The following is an 18,941-nucleotide window of genomic DNA, read 5'->3' on the forward strand; positions in this document are numbered from 1 at the left end:
CCTCTGCCCCAGATCCTTTCACAACGGTATCTCAGTACTACCGCCGTAGAAGACCGCGATTGGATAGACAACACTTACATACAATAGATGAATCGGGATCTTAGAACTTCTTTTGTTAGTTGTAATCAGATTCTATAGTACATTGTATCCAAATAAATATTATCAATTTTACTAACCTTTTTAGTTCATTTTCTGTACATTATCAACTTCACCATACGCATTCATTCTTTTCATTGTATTGGTTGCTGGTGTTGTTGTTGTTGCTGGTGTTGTTAATGTTGCTGATGTTGTTGCAGTTATTGTTGTGGTTCCTGTTGTTAAGGTTGTAGTAGTTGTTGTGATTGTTGTTGATGCTCTTGTTGGGGTTGTCGCTGTTGCTGTTGTTGTAGTTGTTGTGGTTGTTGCTGCTGTTGTTGTTGCAGCTCCTGTGGTTGTTGCTGTTGTTGTTGCAGCTCCTGTGGTTGTTGCTGCTGTTGCTGTGTAGCTGTGTTTGTGTGCAGAGATAAAACGCCAACCATGGTGGCGCTTTAGGGGGGTAAATTATTTTCAAAAAAATCACTCAGGGTAAAACGCCAACGGCGTTAGCGTTTTTGTGTAAATGTGTTTTTTTAAAAAAATTTGCCCAGCAGTAAAACGCCACCCTTGATGGCGTTTTATCCTTGACTAAAAATTAAAAAAAAATAAATGCCCAGGGTAAAACGCCATCCTGGTTGGCGTTTTACTCTGAAAGCTTAGTTTGGTAAATAGTTTTGCCACGCGTCTTGTTTGGGAAATTGTTTCCCAAAAACGCTTAGTTTGACAATTTTTCCATAATTTTGTGTATTAACGGCTTTAATGCCTATTTGCCTTCATTTCGGCCTATTTGGTGGTCTATACCAATTACTCCCTCGATTTTTTTTTTTCGGGACTACAATGAGACATGGTGAAAAAAAAAAAAAAAAAAGTAATACGTAACAGATAAAGAAACGGCGATTTCCAAACTCAACCTCGGAATATAAAAAATCCCAGAATTTCCAAACTTTTTCAACCAAATCAAACCATACGACCCCGCGCAGATAATTGTCTGAGTCCACACTCATCCCCATTTCACAGTCTTCCTCTATTCCTTCATCGTTAAGATTGAGGGCACTTGTAAAAAAGCTGAATTCTTGGATATATTTTTCTGGGTATTTCATCAAATTTATTAATCAAAAGTATTGTAAAATGGGTCAAAAAATCTCTAAAGATGAACTGGTTTATCAGCAAGTGATTGAAGGCAATATTGATACCATTAAAGCTCTTTGCTCTGAAGGAGCTCGACTCGAGGTATCTCTCTTCATCAATCTTATACTCTTAATTTTCTGGGTTGTAATTTTGATTTTTGGTAAATTCAATATAATTCTTTATGATGTTATGATAATTATTTTCTGGGTTTGATTTATATAGTGGATTGATAAAGAAGGGAAAACTCCATTAATTGTGGCTTGTATGGATCCTAGACTTTATATTGTGGCCAAGACTTTGATTGAATTGGGTGCAAATGTTAATGCTTATCGCCCTGGTATGTTTTTTTAATCAAACCCTTTATTTGTTTACTATTATAAATTGCTTTAGCTTTGCTAGAATTAGTTTATGGATGCAAAGATAGCTACATAGGGCGGGATTCGATCTCAGGTCTTGTGTGCCACCCTCGATACTTTAACCAACTAAGCTACTTGCCATTTTATAATACTGCTTTTTGCTCAACTTTGATTATGGTAATCATTGGGGGTTCCAAATTTGATTATGTACTGGTTAATCTATTCCAATGTTTCTAGAAGGTAATCACAGAAATTGTTACTTGATTTGGCTGAAGCACGGTAGGTTGTTTGTTGACCAATAATATACATAGATGTTTGGGAATGGTTTGCTTGTTGACCAATAATGTACATAGATGTTTGGGAGTGGTTTGCTTATGACCCTTAATATACTAGATGTTGGGAGTGGTTTGATGTAACTCGACCCCCTAGCTTCCCCTTCATAATCCGATGGTAACAACAAGGGGATCTATGGAAGCATGTGATTGGTTTGGGAGTAAATTGATATATGAAGATTGAGTAAAGATATATAGAATTATGCTTCCTTTGATGGTTAGTAATGATACTAATCCACACAGTTCTGGCCTTCTGGGCTGTGTATACAAGTACCCTTTGAATTATGTATTCATAGAAGTACATTTACTATAAGGTTTTGAGGTCAAAGTTGATCCAGTACATTAACATACGTAATACATTTTTGGAATAAAATTCTAATATAGCACTCTATTCTAATTTTTTTTTTTTTATATTGCTATATAGCAAGGACCATAGTGGTTACATCTTATATTATACATACTGAGTAGAAGCATCGGAGTGGTCACTTATAAATTTAGAATTTATTGCCAGAAATTCTATCTCTTTATTGATCTTAATCATTTCCATTTGCATGTTAGGGGTTCATGCGGGTACACCTTTGCATCATGCTGCGAAGAGAGGCCTGGACCACACTGTTAAGTTGCATCTCTTGCATGGAGGTGAATTTCATAACAGTCACTGATTGTTCTAGATTATCCATCTGAGACAGTCATTATTTGAGACTTAAATTGAGTAAAGAATTTGGATTGTCAGACTTGTATAATAGGCTCTGTTGAATAAACTTGCAGCAAACCCTTTTGCAAGAAATGATGATTGTCTAACACCGTTAGATTTAGCAAGAACAAAGGGTTACTGCAATGTTGTCCGTGCAATTGAGGTTCTTACTTTTTGCTTGATCTTCATGAAGTATACATTCAGAATTTGAAGATATACATCTAAATTTGGTTTTTGTTTTATGCCCTATTTCTCCTTGGAACTTTTCTCCCCTTCAGGCACATATATGCTATTTCTCTGGTGATATGCGTGAGATTCTGGTGGTGCCAGGCATCCTAGGTTCTTTGGTGCCTCATCGATTAGCAAGAAAAAGCTCAAGGTAATGCCTCTGTCATTGTTTGCACTTTGCATGTTTCATTCAGCTGTTGTCTCTTATCTAATTTGTTGAAGGGAAGCGGAACATATTCTTCAAAGTTCTATAGTTCTCTTAACTTTTTGCTTTCTTTTCTAGGAAGTGTTGGGTGGTGGTTGTTCCGTGCAGTCTCCCCAATGCAAGAGGGCCTCTAAAATTGGAGCTCGTTGTGTATTCTAGTGCGCAGGTATGTAACTTTATGACGAAGGCTTTGCTCTCTTCACCTTATACTCATTAGTCATTACTTATACTTTTTCTTGATAATATTAAATAAAATCAGTCTGGATAAAAAAATTTCAGACCAGATCAGATCTTCTTAATTCCGTTTGCTTATTCACATGTATCTTTAATTTTGTGTTTATAAAAATTATGAAAACTATATATGTGAAAAATAGACGTTGAGACGAATCTAACGAGATCCTACTTGGTAATGTTTCTTCTTATACATTGACTTCCAATTAAGGTCAAAGTTTAGTCAAATCAGTACAATCAGATCAACATAATGCATACCAGACCAAACCAGACCACACTTAAGAAAATACAGACCAGAACACTATATTTTACGTGAAGAGAACAAACCCTAAGTGACTAAGTGTGACCTGAATTATTGTTTGAAACTAGAGCTGTCAATTCAGGTAAACGGGTCGGGTTTGGGTGGGTTGGGTCAACTCGGGTTGGGTTAATTCAGATTAATTCCATAACCTATGCGGGTCGGGTTTGGGTTGGGTTATGCTTGAGTCGGGTCACATCGGGTCATACTTCTTATCGGGTTTAGGTCGGGTTAATAACAGGTCGAGTTACATTCAGGTCGGGTAAGCAATAGGTCGGGTTTAATTTAGGTTTTCACTGGTTAAAACGGGTTAAGGTAATTCTCTGGTTCGAGTCGGGTTCGGTTCAAGTCAATAATTTGCGGGTTAGATTCAGGTCGGGTCATTCTTGGGTTTGAGTCGGGTTTGGTTCAAGTCAATAATTTGCAGATTATAATCACGTCAGGTCATTTTCAAGTCGGGTCATTCTCGGGTTCAAGTCGGGTTCGGTTCAAGTCAATAATTTGCGGGTTATAATTAGGTTGGGTTATTTCCAAATCGGGTCGTTCTCGGATTTAAGTCGGGTGATGTTCAAGTCAATATTTTGCAGGTTACAAACAGGTCGAGTCATTTCCAAGTCAGGTCATATTCGGGTTCAACTAAGTATAAATAGATAATTATCATATTTATCAAGCTAATTATTTCCTTTGACTATAATATATATGGCAATATACTAGGGAACTATAATCTATGATTTAGGAAGATAATTATCTTCTTTGACCATACAACAAATATAAACTATATTTAGCTCTTAAATGTGACGATGATGCTCCTTTCTTTTGTTGCCTGGACTGACTTGGTCTCCCAAGACATAATGCTTTGATCAATAATAATAAGGTGGTCTAAATTGCATTTAAGGTGATTTGAAATCGGGTCATGAACAATTTGGGTTGAATTTAGGTCAAGTTAATAACAAGTCGTGTTAATTTCGAGTCGCATTAGTAACAGATCGGGTTGAATTTTTGGGTTGGGTAAGTAATAGGTATGGTAAAATTCGGGTCGGGTCAATAACAAGTTAGGTTGAATTTCGGTTAGGTCAATAACAAGTCGGGTTGATTACGAGTCGGGTTTGTAACAGGTTGTGTTAAATTTAGGTCGGGTTAGGAACGGGTCGGGTTCACTTCAGATCAGGTTTGTAACAAGTTAGAATAAATTCGGGTTTTGATGGGTTAAAACGTCGGTTCAAGTCGGATTCAGTGCAACTTAATTAAATTGGCCGATGTAAACCGGTAAATCGATACAAATTGTAAACCGGTAAATAGGTCGTTTAAAAGCAAATTGAATGGTTCCACACACCCAATTGGACTCTCGGAGGGTATTAGGGACCATAGAAAACATTTTGGCAATTTTTATTTAAGGGCAAAAAAAAGTCAAAAAAATAAAAAATTAAAGGCTAATATCCACGCTTTTTGAGAAATTTTGGATGTTTCAAGGCCCGGTGTCGAAGAGTCTTGAAATTCTATGGGATACATCTCAGGGTCATATAATGCCATTTGGAACCACATATGATCATTATTTTTTGTCATAAATGTTCGTGGTAGGTTCGAATTAATGAAATCGGTGCAAGTTGTAAACCGGTGAATTAGTCGTTTAAAGGCAAATTGGATGGTTTCACCCACCCAATTGGACTCCTGGAGGGTATTAGGGACCATGGTAAACATTTCGGCAATTTTTATTTTCGGGCGAAAAAAATAAAAAAATTTCAAAATTAAAGGCTAATATCCACGCTGTTTAAGAAAATTAAAGGCTAATATTAAAGGCTAATATCCACGCTGTTTAAGAAATTTTGGAGGTTTCGGGGCCCGGATTCGAAAATTAATTATATTCTAGGGAATACATCTTAGGGTCATATAATGTCGTTTGGAACCATATTTGATCATTATTTGTTGTCATCAATGTTCGTGGTAGGCTTGAATTAATGAAATCGGTGTAAGTTGTTAACTAGTAAATTATTCGTTTATAGGCAAATTGGATGGTTTCACCCACCCAATTGGACTCCCAGAGGGTATTAGGGACCATGGTAAACATTTCGGCAATTTTTATTTCCGGCAAAAAAAAAGTAAAAAAATTCCAAAAAATGAAGGCTAATTCTATGGAATACACACTTTTTGAGAAATTTTGGAGGTTTCGAGACCTGGTGTCGAAAAGTCTTGAAATTCTATGGAATACATATCTGGGTTATGTAATGCTGTTTGGAACCATATATGAACATTATTTGTTGTCATAAATGTTCGTGGTAGGCTTTAATTAATGAAATCGGTGTAAGTTGTAAATTGGTAAATGAGTCATTTAAAGGAAAATTAGAAGGTTCCACCCACCAATTGGACTCCCGGAAGGTATAAGGAACTACAGTAAACATTTCGGCAATTTTTATTTCCGTGCGAAAAAAGTCAAAAAATTCCAAAATTGAAGACTAATATCCACGATTTTTGTGAAATTTTGAAGGTTTCAGGGCCTGGTGTCGAAAAGTCTTGAATTCTACGGTATACATCTCGGGGTCATATAATGCCGTTTGGAATAATATATGATCCTTATTTGTTGTCATAAATGTTCGTGGTTGGCTTGAATTAATTGGTCGTATAAAGGCAAATTGGATTGTTTTTCCCACCCAACTAGACTCCCGGAGGGTATTTTGGACCATGATAAACATTTCGGCAATTTTTATATCTGGGCGTCAAAAAGTAAATAAACTCCAAAATTGAAGGTTAATATCCACTCTTTTTGTGAAATTTTAGAGTTTTGGGACCCTACGTCGAAAAGTCTTGAAATTTTATGAGATACATCTTAGGGTCATATAATGTCGTTTGTAACGATATATGATCATTATTTGTTGTCATAAATGTTCGTGGTTGGCTTGAATTAATGAAATCGGTGTAAGTTGTTAACCGGTAAATTGTTCGTTTATAGGCAAATTGGATGGTTTCACCCACCCAATTGGACTCCCAGAGGGTATTAGGGACTATGGTAAACATTTCGGCAATTTTTATTTCCAGGAAAAAAAAGTAAAAAAATTCCAAAAAATGAAGGATAATATCCACGCTTTTTGTGAAATTTTGGAGTTTTCGGGCCTGTTTTCGAAAATTCTTGATGTTCTAGGGAATAAATCTTGGAGTCATAAAATGCCGTTTGGAACTGTATAGGTTCATTATTTGTTGTCATAAATGTTCGTAGTAGGCTTGAATTAATGAAATCAGTTTAAGTTGTAAACGGTTAAATTGTTCGTTTAAAGACAAATTGGATGGTTCTACCCACCCAACTGGACTCCCATAGGGTATTATGGAACATGGTAAACATTTCGGCAATTTTTATTTCCACGCGGAAAAAAAGTCAAATAATTCCAAAAAATGAAGGCTAATAATATCCACGCTTTTTATGAAATTTTGGAAGTTTTGCACCCGGTGTCGAAAAGTCTTTAAATTCTATGGGATACATCCCGGGGTAATATAATGCCGTTTGGAACCATATATAATCATTATTTGTTGTCATAAATGTTCGTGGTTGACTTGAATTAATGAAATCGGTGCAAGTTGTAAACCGGAAAATTGGTCGTTTAGAGGCAAATTGGATGGTTCCTCCCACCTGACTGGACTCCCGGAGGGTATTTTGGACCATGGTAAACATTTCGGCAATTTTTATATCTGGGCGTCAAAAAGTAAAAAAGTTCCAAAATTGTAGGTTAATATCCACGCTTTTTGTGAAATTTTAAGAGTTTTGGGTCCTTGTGTCGAAAATTCTTGAAATTCTATGAGATACATCTCGGGGTCATATAATGCCGTTTGGAACCATATATGATTATTATTTGTTGTCATAAATGGTCGTGGTTGGCTTGAATTAATGAAATCGGTGCAAGTTGTAAACCGGTAAATTGGTCGTTTAAAGGCAAATTGATGGTTCATCCCACCCAACTGGACTCCCGGAAGGTATTTGGGAACATGGTAAACATTTTGGTAATTTTTATTTACGAGCAAAAAAAAGTAAAAAAATTCCAAAAGATGAAGGCTAATATCCACGTTTTTTGTGAAATTTTGGAGGTTTCTGGCCCGGTTTCGAAAATTCTTGATGCTCTAGGGAATAAATCTCGGGGTCATATAATTTCATTTGGAACCGTATAGGATCATTATTTGTTGTCATAAATGTTCGTAGTAGGCTTGAATGAATAAACTCGGTGTAAGTTGTAAATTGTTAAATTGTTCGTTTAAAGGCAAATTGGATGGTTCCACCCAACCAATTGGATTTCCGGAGGGTATTAGGGACCATGGTAAACATTTCGGAAATTTTTATTTTCGGCCAAAAAAATAGTTAAAAATTCCATAAAATGAAGGCTAATATCCACGCTTTTTGAGAAATTTTGGAGGTTTCGGGCCTCGTTTCAAAAGTTCTTGATGTTTTAGGAAATACATATCGGGGTCATATAATGTCGTTTGGAATTGTATATGATCATTATTTGTTGTCATAAATGTTCGTAGTAGGCTTGAATTAATAAAATCAGTTTAAGTTGTAAACGGTTAAATTGTTCGTTTAAAGGCAAATTTGATGGTTCCTCTCACCCAACTGGACTCCCATAGGGTATAAGGGACAATGGTAAACATTGCAACAATTTTTATTTCCGAGCAGAAAAAAGTCAAAAAATTCCAAAAATTGAAGGCTAATTTCCACGCTTTTTATGAAATTTTGGAAGTTTTGGACCCGGTGTCGAAAAGTCTTTAAATTCTATGGATACATCCCGGGTCATATAATGCTGTTTGGAACCATATATGATCATTATTTGTTGTCATAAATGTTCGTGGTTAGCTTGAATTAATGAAATCTTGCAAGTTGTCAACCGGAAAATTGGTCGTTTAGAGGCAAATTGGATGGTTCCTCCCACCTGACTGGACTCCCGTAGGGTATTTTGGACCATGGTAAACATTTCGGCAATTTTTATATCCGGGCGTCAAAAAGTAAATAAGTTCCAAAATTGTAGGTATCCACGCTTTTTGTGAAATTTTAAGAGTTTTGGGTCCCTGTGTCGAAAATTCTTGAAATTCTATGAGATACTTCTCGGGGTCATATAATGCCGTTTGGAACCATATATGATCATTATTTGTTGTCATAAATGATCGTGGTTGGCTTGAATTAATGAAATCGGTGCAAGTTGTAAACCGGTAAATTGGTCGTTTAAAGGCAAATTGGATTGTTCCTCCCACCCAACTGGACTCCCGGAGGGTATTTGGGAACATGGTAAACATTTCGGTAATTTTTATTTACGAGCAAAAAACAGTAAAAAAATTCCAAAAGATGAAGGCTAATATCCACGTTTTTTGTGAAATTTTCGAGGTTTCTGGCCCGGTTTCGAAAAATCTTGATGCTCTAGGGAATTAATCTCGAGTTCATATAATGTCGTTTAGAACCGTATAGGATCATTATTTGTTGTCATAAATGTTCGTAGTAGGCTTGAATTAATGAAATCGGTATAAGTTGTAAACCATTAAATTGTTCGTTTAAAGGCAAATTGGATGGTTTTACCCACCAAATTTGACTAACCGAAGGTATTAGGGACCATGGTAAACAATTCGACAATTTTTATTTTCGGCCGAAAAAAAGTTAAAAAATTCCAAAAAAAAAAGGTTTTTGAGAAATTTTGGAGGTTTCGGGCCCGGTTTCAAAATTCATGATGTTTTAGAAAATATATCTCGGGGTCATATAATGTCGTTTGGAACCGTATATGATCATTATTTGTTGTCATAAATGTTCGTAGTAGGCTTGAATTAATGAAATCAGTTTAAGTTGTAAACCGTTCAATTGTTCGTTTAAAGGCAAATTAGATGGTTCCTCCCACCCAATTGGAATCCCATAGGGTATTAGGGACCATGGTTAACATTTCAGCAATTTTTATTTCCGGGTGTAAAAAAGTCAAAAAATTCTAAAAAATGAATGCTAATATCCACGTTTTTTATGAAATTTTGGAAGTTTTGGACCCGGTGTTGAAAAGTCTCTAAATTCTATGGATACATCCCGGGGTCATATAATGCCGTTTGGAACTATATATGATTATTATTCGTTGTCATAAATGTTCGTGGTTGGCTTGAATTAATGAAATCGGTGCAAGTTGTAAACCGGAAAATTGGTCGTTTAAAGGCAAATTGGATTGTTTTTCCCACCCAACTGGACTACCGGAGGATATTTTGGACCATGGTAAACATTTCGGAAATTTTTATATCTGGGCATCAAAAAGTAAATAAATTCCAAAATTGAAGGTTAATATCTACGCTTTTTGTGAAATTTTAGAGTTTTGGGACCCACCGTCGAAAAGTCTTGAAATTCTATGAGATACATCTTAGGGCATATAATGCTGTTTGGAACCATATATGATCATTATTTGTTGTCATAAATGTTCGTGGTTGGCTTGAATTAATGAAATCGGTGCAAGTTATAAACCGGTAAATTGGTCATTTAAAGGCAAATAGGATGGTTCCTCCTACCCAACTGGACTCCTGGAGGGTATTTGAGACCATGGTAAACATTTCGGTAATTTTTATTTCCGAGCGAAAAAAAAATCGAAAAATTTCAAAAAATGAAGGCTAATATCCACGTTTTTTGTGAAATTTTAGAGGTTTCGGGCCCAGTTTCGAAAATTCTTGATGTTCTAGGGAATAAATCTCGGGGTCATATAATGTCGTTTGGAACCGTATAGGATCATTATTTGTTGTCATAAATGTTCGTAGTAGGCTTGAATTAATGAAATCGGTGTAAGTTGTAAACCATTAAATTGTTCGTTTAAAGGCAAATTGGATGGTTTCTCCCTCTTAACTGGACTCCCATAGGGTATTAGGAACCATGGTAAACATTTCGGCAGTTTTTATTTCCGGGCGGAAAAAAGTCAAAAAAATCCAAAAAATGAAGGCTAATATTCACGCTCTTTATGAAATTTTGGAAGTTTTGGACCTAGTGTCGAAAAGTCTTTAAATTCTATGGGATACATCCCAGGGTTATATAATGTCGTTTGTAACCATATATGATCATTATTTGTTGTCGTAAATGTTCGTGGTTGGCTTGAATTAATGAAATTGGTTTAAGTTGTAAACCATTTAATTGTTCGTTTAAAGGAAAATTGGATGTTTCCACTCAGCCAATTGGACTCCTAGGGGGTATAAGGGACCATGGTACACATTTCGGCAATTTTTATTTCCGGACGAAAAAAATTTAAAAATTCCAAAAAATGAAGGCTAATGTCCACGCTTTTTGAGAAATTTTGGAGGTTTCGGCCCCGGTTTCGAAAATTCGTGATGTTTTAGGGAATACTTCTTGTGGTCATATAATGTCGTTTGGAACTGTATATGATCATTATTTGTTGTCATAAATGTTCGTAGTAGGCTTGAATTAATGAAATCAGTTTAAGTTGTAAATCGTTAAATTGTTCGTTTAATGGCAAATTGGATGGTTGTACCCACCCAATTGGACTCTCATAGGGTATTTTATACCATGGTATACATTTCGGCAATTTTTATATCTGGGCGTCAAAAAGTAAATAAGTTCCAAAATTGAAGGTTAATATCCACGCTTTTTGTGAAATTTTAGAGTTTTAGGACCCTGTGTCAAACAGTCTTGCAATTCTATGAGATACATCTCGGGGTCATATAATGCCGTTTAGAACCATATATGATCATTATTTGTTGTCATTAATGGTTGTGGTTGGCTTGAATTAATGAAATCAGTGCAAGTTGTAAACCGGTAATTGGTCGTTTAAAGGCAAATTGGATGGTTCCTTCCACCCAACTAGACTCCCGGAGGGTATTTGGGAACATGGTAATTATTTCGGTAATTTTTATTTACGAGCGAAAAAAAGTTAATAAATTCCAAAAGCTGAAGGCTAAGATCCACGTTTTTTATGAAATTTTGGAGGTTTCTGGCCCGGTTTCGAAAATTCTTGATGCTCTAGGGAATAAATCTCGGGGTCATAATGTCGTCTGGAACCGTATAGGATCATTATTTGTTGTCATAAATATTCGTAGTAGGCTTGAATTAATGAAATCGGTGTAAGTTGTAAACCATTAAATTGTTTGTTTAAAGGCAAATTGGATGGTTCCACCTAGCCAATTCCAGAGGGTATTAGGGACCATAGTAAACATTTCGGCAATTTTTATTTTCGGCCGAAAAAAAGTTAAAAAATTCCAAAAAATGAAGGCTAATATCCAAGCTTTTTGAGAAATTTTTGAGGTTTCGAGCCCGGTTTCAAAAATTCTTGATGTTTTAGGTAATACATCTCGGGGTCATATAATGTCTTTTGGAACCGTATAAGATCATTATTTGTTGTTATAAATGTTCGTAGTAGGCTTGAATTAACGAAATCAGTTTAAGTTGTAAACCGTTAAATTGTTCGTTTAAAGGCAAGTCGGATGGTTCTACCCACCTAATTGGACTCCCATAGGGTATTAGGGACCATGGTAAACATTTCGGCAATTTTTATTTCCGGGCGGAAAAAAACAAAAAATTCCAAAAAATAAAGGCTAAAATCCACGCCTTTTGAAATTTTGGAAGTTTTGGACCTGGTGTTGAAAAAGTCTTTTAATTCTATGGATACATCCCGGGGTCATATAATGCTGTTTGGAACCATATATGATCATTATTTGTTGTCATAAATGGTCGTGGTTGGCTTGAATTAATGAAATCGGTGCAAGTTGTAAATCGGAAAATTGGTCGTTTAAAGGAAAATTGGATGGTTCCTCCCACCCAACTAGACTCTCGGAGGGTATTTGAACCATGGTAATCATTATGGCAATTTTTATATCTGGGCGTCAAAAAGTAAATAAGTTCCAAAATTGAAGGTTAAAATCCACGCTTTTTGTGAAATTTTAGAGTTTTGGGACCTTGTGTCAAAAAGTCTTGTAATTCTACGAAATACATCTCGGGGTCATATAATGTCGTTTGGAACCATATATGATTATTATTTGTTGTCATAAATGTTCGTGGTTGGCTTAAATTAATGAAATCGGTGCAGGTTGTAAAGCGGTAAATTGGTCGTTTAAAGGCAAATTGGATGGTTCATCCCACCCAACTGGACTCCCTGGAGGGTATTTGGGACCATGGTGAATATTTCGGTAATTTTTATTTACGAGCGAAAAAAGTCGAAAAATTCCAAAAAATGAAGGCTAATATCCACGCTTTTTGTGAAATTTTGGAGGTTTCAGTCCCGGTTTCGAAAATTCTTGATGTTTTAGGGAATAAATCTTGTGGTCATATAATGTCGTTTGGAACAGTATAGGATCATTTTTTGTTGTCATAAAAGTTCGTAATAGGCTTGAATTAATGAACTTGGTGTAAGTTGTAAACCATTTAATTGTTCGTTTAAAGGCAAATTGGATGGTTCCACTCACCCTATTGGACTCCTAGAGGGTATTAGGGACCATGGTAAACATTTCGGCAATTGTTATTTCCAAACGAAAAAAAGTTTAAAATTCCAAAAAATGAAGGCTAATATCCACGCTTTTGGAGGTTTCGGCCCCGGTTTTGAAAATTCTTGATGTTTTAGGGAATACATCTCGGGGTCATATAATGTCGTTTGGAACCGTATATGATCATTATTTGTTGTCATAAATGTTCGTAGTAGGCTTGAATTAATGAAATCAGTTTAAGTTGTAAACCGTTAAATTGTTTGTTTAAAGGCAAATTGGATGGTTTTACCCACGCAATTGGACTCCCATACGGTATTAGGGACCATGGTAAAAATTTCGGCAATTTTTATTTCCGGGCGGTAAAAAGTCAAAAAATTCCAAAAAATGAAGGCTAATATTCACGCTTTTTATGAAATTTTGGAAGTTTTGGACCCGGTGTCGAAAAGTCTTTAAATTCTTTTTTCGGGGTCATATAATGCCGTTTGGAACCATATATGATCATTATTTGTTGTCATAAATTTTCGTGGTTGGCTTGAATTAATGAAATCAGTGCAAGTTGTAAACCGGTAAATTGGTCGTTTAAATGCAAATTGGATGGTTCCACCCACCCAAATGGACTTCCGGAGGGTATTTGGGACCCTGGTTAACATTTCGGCAATTTTTATTTCCGTGCGAAAAAAAGTCAAAAAATTCAAATATTGAAGGCTAATATCCACGCTTTTTGAGTATATTGTGACTTCGGGGCCCAGTTTCAAAAATTCTTGAAATTCTAGGGAATACATCCCGGGGTCATATAATGTCGTTTATACCATATATGATCATTATTTGTTGTTATAAATTGAAGGTTAGTATCCACTATTTTTGAGAAATTTTTAGGCTTTCGGGACCCAGGTCTTTAAAAGTTTTGAAATTCTAGGGGATATATTTTGGGGTCATATAATGTCGTTTGGAACCATATATGATCATTATATGTTGTCATAAATGTTCGTAGTAGGCTTTAGTTAATTTAATCAATGCAAGTTGTAAACCGGTAAATTAGTCGTATAAAGGTAAATAGGATGGTTCCAGCCATTCAATTGGACTTCTGGAGTGTATCAGGGACCTTGTAAACATTTCGACAATTTTATTTTTCCGAGCCAAAAAAAAGTGAAAAATTCCAAAGTTGAAGGCTAATATCCACTCTTTTTGATAAATTTTGGAGGTTTTAGGGCTCGGTGATGAAAAGTGTAGAAATTTTAGGGGATACATCTCGGGGTCATATAATGCCTTTTGGAATCATATATGATCATTATCTGTTGTTATAAATGTTCGTAGTAGGATTGAGTTTATTTAATCGGTGCAAGTTGTAAACCGGTAAATTGGCCGTATAAAGGCAAATAAGATGGTTCCACTCACCCAATTGGACTCCCGGAGTGTATTAGGGACCATGGTAAATATTTCGGCAATTTTTATTTCCGGGCAAAGAAAATTAAAAAAATTCCAAATTTAAGGCTAGTATCCACGCTTTTTGAGAAATTTTGGAGGTTTTGGGGCCCGGTGTCGAAAAGCCTTTAGATTTTAGGGGATACATCTTGTGGTCATGTAATGCCGTTTGGATCCGTATATAATCATTATATGTTGTCATAAATGTTCGTGGTAAGCTTGAGTTAATGAAATCGGTGCAAGTTGTAAATCGGTAAATTGGTCGTTTAAAGGCAAATTGGATGGTTCCACCCAGCTAATTGGAATCCTAGAGGGCATTAGTGACCGTGGTAAACATTTCTGCAATTTTTATTTTCGGGTGAAAAAAAAGTAAAAAAAATTCCAAAATTAAAAGCTAATATCCACGCTTTAAGAAATTTTGGAGTTTCGGGTAGAAGTGTCAGTTCGGGTAAACGGGTCGGGTTTGGGTCGGTAAGAGTGGGTCAGGTCAATTCGGATTAATTCCATAACCTATGCGGGTCATGTTTGAGTTGGGTCATGCTTGAGTCGGGTCATGTCGGGTCATACTTCTTATCGGGTATGGGTCGGGTTTAGGTCGGGTCACATTCGGGTCGGGTTTTCACGAGTTAGGGTAATTTTCGGGTTCGAGTAGGATTCGGTTCAAGTCAATAATTTGCGGGTTATAATCAGGTCGGGTCATTTTCAAGTCGTGTCATTCTTGGGTTCAAGTCGGCTTCGGTTCGAGTCAATGATTTGCGGGTTATAATCAGGTTGGGTCATTTCCAAGTCGGGTCATTCTCGGAGTCAAGTCGGATTATGTTCAAGTCAATAATTTGCAGGTTACAACAGGGCGGGTCATTTCCAAGTCAGGTCATATTCGGGTTCAACTAACTATAAATAGATATTTATCATCTTTATCAAGTTAATTATTTTTTGAATATAATATATATGGCAATATACTAGGGAACTATAGTTTATAATTTAGTAAGATAATTATCTCCTTTGACCATAAAACAAATATATACTATATTTAACTCTTAAATTAAAGGATGATGCTCCTTTCTTTTGCTGGCCTGGACCAACTTGGTCTCCGTAGACAAAATGCTTTGATCAACAATAATAAGGTGGTCTAAATTGCATTTAAGGTGATTTGAAATCGGGCCAGGTACAATTTGGGTTGAATTTAGGTCGGATCAATAGCAAGTTGTGTTGATTTCGAGTTTGATTAGTAACAGATCGGGTTGAATTTTTGGGTCGGGTTAGTAATAGGTATATTAAAATTCGGGTCGGGTCAATAACAAGTCGGGTTGAATTTGGTTCATGTCAATAACAAGTCGGGTTGATTTCGGGTCGGGTTTGTAACATGTTGGGTTAAATTCGGGTCGGGTTAGGAACGGATCGGGTTGAATTCAAGTCAGGTTAGTAACACGTCGGGTTAAATTCGGATTTTGACGGGTTAAAACAGGTTTGGTCAATTTCAGTTCAAGTCGGGTTCGGTTCTAGTCAATAATTTACGGGTTACATTCGGGTCGGGTCATCTCCAAGTCAGTTCATGTTCAGGTTCGTGTCTCACATACTCGGGTCAACTCGGATTTAGGGTTGGTTTCAGGTCGGGTTTGGGTCACCATTTTTTCGGGTTCAGATGGGCCGGTTAATAATCGAATTTGAGTAGGTATTTCGGGTCGGGTCAACTTTTGACAGCTCTATTCGAAACTATAGGTTTTGCTTCTAGGATAATCATATTCAATTTTGTCCATTCGTAGGAACTCAAGCCCTCAAGGACTGTGATTTGAATTTTGCTCTTTAAACAATTTGTGTGTGTGTGTGTGTGTGTGAGTGTGTATACTGTTGCTATACATGTACATTTTTTCGTATATCATCCATATTGTTACCTTATAAATGACCTATTATATCATCTAAAAAAGGTTTAATGAACAGGATCCCCAGCCTCGTACTGTCATTCCTCTTTGGAAGTCCAACATTGTGGAACCAAAGTTTCACGAGTCAGATCCCTCCTTGACAATCTTCAATGATTCAACTGGTTAGCTCATCACTATTAATTATTATTTGGCCGAACTCACTTCTTTTTGGCATGCCTGCTCTATGTTTGCCTGTGAATCTGTGATGGCTGTATGTGGATTAATAATCTGATGAAGTTATTGAATTGTAACCCCTGTCCACTTTTTTGCTGGGTCTCTCTTACATAATTTCTCTTCCTGTGTTTTTCAGGGTCCCGTTATAAATTTTTATCTGCCATTGAGGGAGACAAGCAGCAACTTGGTCAGTTACACAGTGCTTGCAAAGGTTTACTTAAGGTATGTACTAAATAATCTAGTATTTATTTGGGATCAATTTATGCCTTGTGACTATTGTGCTCTGGCATACCCAAAGTTTTCTGCTTGGTGACTTGATGACTTTTTGTTATGATAGTGTTTGGATAACTTATTATCTTCTTGCAAAATTTGTATTGAAGATCAATTTGCTCAAATTTTTAGATTGGCATTGGAGATTTTTCATTTAACTTTTTCCCACTGCTTATACTGAAACCAACGTGTACCGACTAAAAAAGAGAAGAAAAGTTTGGCTTGTAATGATGGATGGAGCTGAATTTTATTCTTATCCCTTTGTTTCCATGGAGCTGAATTTTATTCTTATCCCTTTCATTCTCCTAAGCCCTTACACTGAACTTTGAAACCACAAACCAAGTTTCCTTTGTATATAATTACCTCTTGCCACATCTCATCCCTTGGATTGGGGTATCTCTGGAACGGCTCCAGAAAATGGACCTGCATGTTCTGAATCCTATGACTACCAAACTTAATGCCTTTGAATCTTAGGGTGGTTGGCCTATCATCTAGATTGTACTGCCATGGCCTCTGAATCTCTGATGGTCTCATTGAGCTTACATCAAATTGTTGTAACTCTGAGATGATGTAGCCTATAGCTTGGGTGCTCAAGAGTTTCTCCTTGGTTGAAGTTTTAGAGCATGCGGCCCACAATTCAAATTCATAAGATAAAGACCCAATGGCTGAAATCTATAGATCAGAGTCATCGGAACTCCAGGCTGCTCATGACTTGCCCAGCTGAGCAGTAGCTTACAGATCCAGAACCCATCCAAGAAAACAAACCTATGTATCTCAAATATCCAACATCGGTCGTTGTAGGACAGAATCTATGCTATAACCAGCTTTGAGGCACCCTTTGGAGTAGTACCAAAACCTATCTTCTAAATTGTACTGCATGTTTTTCTTTATTTCTCTTCAGTAGATTTTCTGCATCCTTGATTCTTGGGTTCTGACCACCTCCGAAATTGGCTATCTAGGTTATGCCTTCCCCTCAGCTGTTCAGTGCTGGAAGCTCTTCACAACCCGAAGTTAACACAATCAATCAGCCGGAACTTTCAGCGGGCTCGAACTCTCAATCAAGTTCTGCTACAAATGTTTGGAGTGACCTTGATAGCAATGTTACTCATAGTGAGTGCGGCCAATCTAGTGTCCCACCTCCCACAAAGGCAAGCTGCAATGGATGGGCAGATGAACCCACAGCACAAGAATTAAATGGATGGGGCGATGAACCTGCAGCACAAGAATTAAATGGATGGGCTGATGCTGATTCAGGTCCAACCATGCCCCCAGTCAATCATACAACTGTCACCTCAGCACCTATCCCTTCAGCTCCATCAGCTCCTCCCTTACCCATGGAAGGTGTAGTTGATGGGCCTATTCATTATCCAACAATCGATATGGACCCTGTTAAGTTGTCTGTTACCAGTAGCGAAGCAAATGGTAAAACAGAAGAGCCTTGTTGTGTGATATGTTGGGAAGCCCCAGTTGAGGGGGCTTGCATTCCTTGTGGTCATATGGCTGGTTGTATGTCTTGCTTGTCAGAAATCAAATCCAAGAAAGGGCTTTGTCCGGTTTGCCGAACAAAGATTGACCAGGTTATCAGGCTATATGCTGTTTGAAAGGGGCCAAATTGTGCAATTTGTATCTTATACTTGTTATGCTAGTCTGTCTATATTGTATACTCAGAAATCAGAATGTTTACAAACAGAGTGTGTTATAGATGTACTGTAGATATATACCAAGTCATATACTTTGGAAAATTTGTTAATTACTACCTTTTATATAATCAATTTTGCCATCACTTACCATCTTTCCAGTTCCATTTTTTATTTTTATTTTTTCTGAAAATTATTATCTCAGAAACCATTTACATATATTGATGTAGGATAGTAGGATTTTTAGTTTAATATACGTGATTGCATTAATAAAATCCCTAATTGTCCATATCATAAAATTTGAAACCTTTGCTTGTCAAATCAAGGCTTGATCTCAACCTGTACAACCTAATTTCAATATTAAATGGAAAATTAATAATTTTTTCAGAATCTAATTTTTTTTTTTAATTTTTTCAAAATCTAATTTAATATATACATCTATAACATTAAATATTAATTTCAATTAAACTTATTGATTAACTTATTATAAGATATGTTTGTGTTTACTAATCGTCCATTTTAACGTAACTTACTATTTTTCTAACCGAAAAAGGTTTCGCTTTT

General features: G+C 36.4%; 1 protein-coding gene across 1 annotated transcript; it reads left to right on the forward strand.

Moving 5' to 3' along the window:
- Positions 1 to 889: 889 nt before the first annotated feature.
- Positions 890 to 18,532, forward strand: LOC110733090 (putative E3 ubiquitin-protein ligase XBAT34). The gene is made up of 9 exons (XM_021913105.1): positions 890 to 1,305; positions 1,426 to 1,540; positions 2,450 to 2,530; positions 2,660 to 2,748; positions 2,864 to 2,964; positions 3,097 to 3,184; positions 16,316 to 16,418; positions 16,607 to 16,692; positions 17,700 to 18,532. Exons 1-9 carry the CDS (start codon positions 1,204 to 1,206, stop codon positions 18,339 to 18,341), a joined length of 1,407 nt encoding a protein of 468 aa, XP_021768797.1. The 5' UTR covers positions 890 to 1,203; the 3' UTR covers positions 18,342 to 18,532.
- The last annotated feature ends 409 nt before the right edge of the window (positions 18,533 to 18,941 follow it).

This window comes from Chenopodium quinoa, unplaced genomic scaffold (genome assembly GCF_001683475.1).
Source record: "Chenopodium quinoa cultivar QQ74 unplaced genomic scaffold, ASM168347v1, whole genome shotgun sequence".
NCBI classification, from domain to species: domain Eukaryota; kingdom Viridiplantae; phylum Streptophyta; class Magnoliopsida; order Caryophyllales; family Amaranthaceae; genus Chenopodium; species Chenopodium quinoa.